The sequence below is a fragment of the Monopterus albus genome, unplaced genomic scaffold (assembly GCF_001952655.1).
Source record: "Monopterus albus unplaced genomic scaffold, M_albus_1.0 scaffold22.1, whole genome shotgun sequence".
NCBI lineage: Eukaryota > Metazoa > Chordata > Actinopteri > Synbranchiformes > Synbranchidae > Monopterus > Monopterus albus.
In genome coordinates, this window is record NW_018127902.1 from 1,961,846 (window position 1) to 1,967,646 (window position 5,801).

General features: G+C 41.8%; 1 protein-coding gene across 1 annotated transcript in view; it reads left to right on the forward strand.

The window, feature by feature from the left end:
- LOC109956812 (MLLT6, PHD finger containing) overlaps positions 1–5,801 on the forward strand; it is a 26,122-nt gene that overhangs the window by 1,858 nt on the left and 18,463 nt on the right. Inside the window, exons 3-5 of the mRNA XM_020594175.1 lie at positions 66–120; positions 290–399; positions 5,013–5,116. Coding sequence (XP_020449831.1) covers positions 66–120; positions 290–399; positions 5,013–5,116 — 269 coding nt within the window. The remainder of the gene's footprint in view (positions 1–65; positions 121–289; positions 400–5,012; positions 5,117–5,801) is intronic.

The window sequence follows — 5,801 nt, forward strand, 5'->3', positions numbered from 1 at the left end:
TGCTATCCCTGTTATGATTCATGTCACCCTCACAACAACTTCTCCTCCCTCCTGTCCTGCCCCAGAGGTGTGAGCTGTGCCCCCACAAAGATGGCGCCCTCAAGAGGACCGACAGCGGAGGTAAATCTAATCCCCTGCTGTTTCCTGGTCTCTTGCCTGAGTTACACACTGGGTGTATGCACCAGCAGGACTCTCTCCAAGCCTGAAATAAAATAGAAGCAGCAGATTTCCAATTAATTCATAAGGTGCCTTGTCATGCCACTGATCCGCTGCCAACCTCTTCCATCAGGCTGGGCTCACGTTGTATGTGCACTCTACATCCCTGAAGTGCAGTTTGCCAATGTCCTCACCATGGAGCCCATCATCCTGCAGTATGTCCCGCATGAGAGATACATCAAGGTACTGTAATACACATTGTTGACTGGAAAGGTTTGCACTAAAACATGCAGCAACTGTTACATGAACAGTTATTTGTCTACAGGATCTCATCACAGTCAGTGTGCTCAGATAAAGTATCAAAAAGCCATTTTTAATGTTTTTATTTATTTATTTTGGAAGACTTTTTTTTATATATGTATTGGATAGATGGTAGAGAGGCAGGCTGGATGTTAGAGCAGGGGGAAGGATTATGACATGGAACAGTAAGTCCAGGGATGTTGGTTGGTATTAGGCATGTGCCTTCACCACTGTGGCCCCCTAACATTCTCTCTCAGAGATAATGTGGCACCTATGGCCAGGTATCAGACATGACTGCTTTTAAAAACACTTTAAATGCACGATTTAGCTCATACTTGTCAAGTACCACAAGTTTTCACAAACAGCTCGGTCACTTTCATTTTTAACTCTTCTCTAGCTGCAACTTGTGAAGTTGTTTGTGTTAAGACAACATGGACATTTTTCTTAAGTGATAGGGCCACTCATTTTCCAGTATTTTAAGCTATTCCCACATAGAGACTAAAACCAGCAATGAAATGTGTCTGCTCACAGTTAATGACTGTCAGTCTCCAACCTGGATTATCTTATTTGTCTGTGCCATAGACCTCTGTTGTTATTCATAAACAGTTAAACACATCGTTGAAACACACTGTTGCAGTGGGTGACATGTTTCCTCATCAGATCCTGATACTTGTTAAAAGTGTTGCCTCAAAAGCTCTAAACAGCGTGTGAGGTAGCAAAAGTGAACTGCAAGCTCCCTGTGTGAGCTCTCTGCTTTGTTTACAGTCTTTTAGCTCGTCAGGCTTTCACACAGATTTTGCATGTTTTTAATCATTTTTGAACAACAAAAGGTGCACACCCAAACTGGTACTGTCTGTACCTTCTCACACACACACACACACACACTTGTGAGCTGGTAAAGTTTGTGTGTGTGTGTGTGTGTGTGTTTCTTATGTCAGATCAGGATCGGTGTGAATCATTTTCTTAGAGAACAGACAATGTGGAAAATTATTTTGATAGCCTATTTTATGAGCAACATTTATACATTCACATATTTTATTGTTTGGGATTAAAGTTATAAACTGGACACATACTTTGATCCGCATGGAGGGATGGTGTTCTTGAAGGTGTTTGTTTTATGGATATCCATAGTAATCCTGCACTGCTGATTTTAATTTCTTTTTGGTGCATGGCTGTCTTAGGCTGTCAGCCTCCTTTTCTCTGCCATTTGTCCACCACGTGTGTGTGTGTGGCGCCTGGAGCCAGTCAGGGAAGAAAGGTGTACATGCGTTGTGATTTTTCCTTCAATACTGGTAATAAGCAAATGTGCATGGTATGATAACCATCAATTCTCATACCACCGTATACCATGAAATAGGTCATCCTACTCAATACAGAGTTGTTCAGAGTGCACGAGGGGTCACTGATTGGTTTGATGAGTATGAGAATGATGTGACCTTCAGTCACCAGATCTCTACCCAGTTGAACAGCTACGGGAGATGTTGGAGCAACATGTTAGCGTCTCCACCACCATTGTCAAAACACCACATGATGGAATCTCTTTTGGAAGAATGGAGGTCATCCCTCCAGTAGAGTTCAGAGACTTGGAGAGTCAATGCCAAGGTGCACTGAAGCTTTTCTAGTGGCACGTGGTGGCCCAGCACCTCACTGAGACATTTGGTGTTGAGTCGTCCTTTCGTTTGTCACCCGTTAGTATGTTACATGTAAAATACTGGAAAAAGTATTGTTTGGGTTTTTGTACTTGGGTATTTACACCTGTTTTGAAAATAATAAAATACCCAACACCACTGGCATCACACCACTAATTCCACTGCAGATAAAATACATATTTGTAGCTCTAAATAGCTAAAATTAACTTGGAACTTTAAACATCAGTTTTAGTGTCAGTCCCTAAAATATGGAGCAGGGATTTTGTACTGCATTTTTCCCATCAGTGTCAACAATCCCTCAGAGATGGCTCCACCATAAAAGAAAAAAAAAACACACACACACAAAAACTTCTCCCTTCAACAAAACCATGATGTGACGCAGTTTTAAGACATGTGGGAAGCAGTACAACTCTGGTTTCTCCCTTAACAGGAAAAACAGTTTTGCTCCACATCATCATTGCTCCCTCCACCTACACGTCCTGTACAAACCCAGAGCAGAATGTGGCAAGGTCACGCCTGCTCTCTGGAGGCTGTTGCAAGTCATTCTGGGGAATGTGAGTGAGTTCCAGCTGAAGGAGAACTAGATGAGGCAGATTGAGGGAACATCAAAGTACATTTACATATGCAATCACAAAATACCCACTGTGATGTATCAAATAGTGCTGAAGTGATTAGTTTAAACTGCATTTGTCATGAAAGATGACACATTCACTGGTTACTTCTTGGATTTTTTAGCATTAAGAATGGAATCTCTTTGGCTTTTGGACTGTTGGTCAGACAGAAAAAACTTTGGAAAACATCAGCTTGAGCTCTGAGATAACTGTGAGGGATCGTTTTCACATTTTTAACTATTTTATAGATTAAAACAATGAATTTTTGAAAAAAAATCTATAAGGAAAACACCCCTTGGTCAGTTTGTACTAAGCAACTGACTCTGTCCACAGGAAAGTCTCTTTAAGTCTGGGTTTCATGTAATCTCTGTGTGCATTAAATGAACACTGCAAACATATGAAACCGTTTCATGCTGCACACTGAGTGTGAAATAAAAAGTTAAGGAGACTGCACAGCCTTATCATGCAGCATAAGACCAACTGTGGAAAAGCAGACTGAACATATCCTTCATCATATATGCAGTCACACCCAGATATTCAGAAAGGCTTCTGAAATGTGTTGGTCTGTTTTTTTTCACTTTGTATTGCAAACTGTTAGACCACAGTCTAGTTTCAGTTCATTACACAGTCACAAGGAAAACTAACAGCATTATTTGCAGTTTCCTGCTTTTCTGTCTAAATTGGTCATGAAATGTGATCTGATCTTCACCAAAGTCACACATGTCAACAAACACAATATTTCTAAGCTGATAAAACATAAAGTCATGTCTTTATTGAACACACCCATTATTATATACACAGTGATGGTGGAAAAAGTAATGGCAACACCAGGCTTTTGATGTCACAAAACACCACTGGAGTCAGGTGTTAGCAAACCTGGAGTCCAATCAATGAAACTTTTTCTTGTGACTGTGCATAGCTTTATCATACATCAGCTGCCCTTGTTTTCTTTTACTCATCTTGCCTGTATAGTCTGATAGCTGGCAGAGTGACTGTAGCAGGAGTAGAAAATATTTCTAAGATACACCACTGCAGGCATTTTAAAGCAATACACAGTACAAAGAAATCAATATGTGATGCATGAACTCACTGGTCTGAGCAGCCAGTCGCTGACATGCTGTACGTGTGTGTGTGTGTGTGCGCGCGCCTGCATATAAATGTACACATGTGAGCATTTTAGTGCTTGGTTTCATGTTACTGTGTCAGCTTCAATAAATTGCATGCAGCTTTCCCCCATCAGAGCCATTCACATAGATTTTGCTGTCTGCATTCCTAGACAACATTACAATGGGCAGCGAAAACTTGAGAAGCCCCTCTTCCTATTAAACGCTCGGTGTAGTTGTCTGGCCTTTCATTACATAGCTGACATCCTGTGAGGGGAATGGAGAGCTGAGCAGTATGTGGGGAGTACTGCAGAGGAAGGCCGAGGATAAGGGAGAGACAAGGCGCAACAGAGAGGGCTGAAGTGATAAGGTAAAGAGCCTGCTGTTCCTTTGTCCCGCACCTGTTGCTAGGCCTCTTCTCCCCCCGCACCCCCACCAGTTGGAGCGGCTCGCTGGGGAAAAGCTGAGTAAGAAGTACAAAAGCAGTGTGTGTGCGTGAATGTTTTTGCTCACGTGTATGCTTGCGTGTATTTTGTGGATGTGTGCTCTTGTGTGGCAGTGAAGACTCGTATTGCTTTCATATAGGATGTGCTTATCATGCAGCCGTGATCTGTAAAAACAGTTATTTTCAAAACCTCACCTGCAAAGTGGTGAATGTTATGAAACAGTGAAAAATCGAAAGAAATTACAAGGCGCTTGCGCAAGGGTCTTAGCGGCATCAAGATACAAGAAATCTCTCAAACAAATACACAGAACTTTATTCACAGTGCCCCAAAGCATGTGTTGAATAGTTTTACTGTACAAATCAGCAGGCACGGTCTGTCTTGACAAGCAGAACTTCCTAATCATTTCACTGTAAATGATATCTGTATCTATCTGTATATCTGTGGCTGGACTCAGATTAAGAAGGGTTTTATCTTTCCTGCGCTGCAATCACTTTAATGGCCAAATAACATGAAGATATAAATTAGTTGTGGTAGCACTGGTGCAGCAGATGGAACAGGACCTCACTAGACTAAGTATTTGACTTGGCTTTCCACATGAATCTGCATCTTTTTTTTGTTTTGTTTTTTGTGAAAGAGCAGTGATTTTCGGTGAACTTAGCTCATCTTCAGATCAAGTACCTACCAGTGATAAGTGATGTGCCTCTGTCCCTTCATCACCTGTTCTCTTCATCCTTTCTGCTTCACCAGACCTGTTATATTTGTGAGGACCATGGGAGGGAGAGCAAGGCTGCCTGTGGAGCTTGCATGACCTGCAACAGACAAGGCTGCAGACAAGCTTTTCACGTCACCTGGTATGTGAAAAGTCGTATGGTTGTATTTGTGATTGTATGGATTATGTGTCGTCTCCAACATGGTGATTATTTTTTTAAATATTTCTGGACAGCAGGCTGGTTAGCACGATTGGTTAAAACCTTTTTCATCAAAGATCGGAAGCAGGAATAGTGGAAGCATGAACCTATTCAAAAATTGTCTGTATTTACATGCTACTTTAAATACAGCTAGACAGTGTACCATGACACACAGAGATGCACGTGTTGACTGGTATGAAGAGATGTGAAACAGCAGGCAGTCTGCTGCTGTCCACAATCCCTCAAAGTGCCTTTAGTGCCATAGCTGTACAGGTATTGCTGTGTCTGCCCTACTTTCTCCTCTACACTTCTTTCTTTACATTTTGATTCAGTTGCTTTTTTGCCTTGACATTGTGTAACCTTCACTATTCTTATCACAATGCAGAAGTTTATGATTTAAGATGCGGTTGTAAAATCTGGATTTTTCTATTTAAGGCAGTTAGTGAAATTAAAACCCTATTTGTCGCGGCAGCATTTGGAGACAGTGATCCATGCATTTGTTACATCGCGCATGGATTACTGTAATGCCCTGTACGCTGGACTTGGTCAATCTGGGATTGCCCGCCTCCAGAGGATCCAGAATGCTGCCGCTCGGTTATTGGTTGGGGGGCGTAAGAAGGACCACATA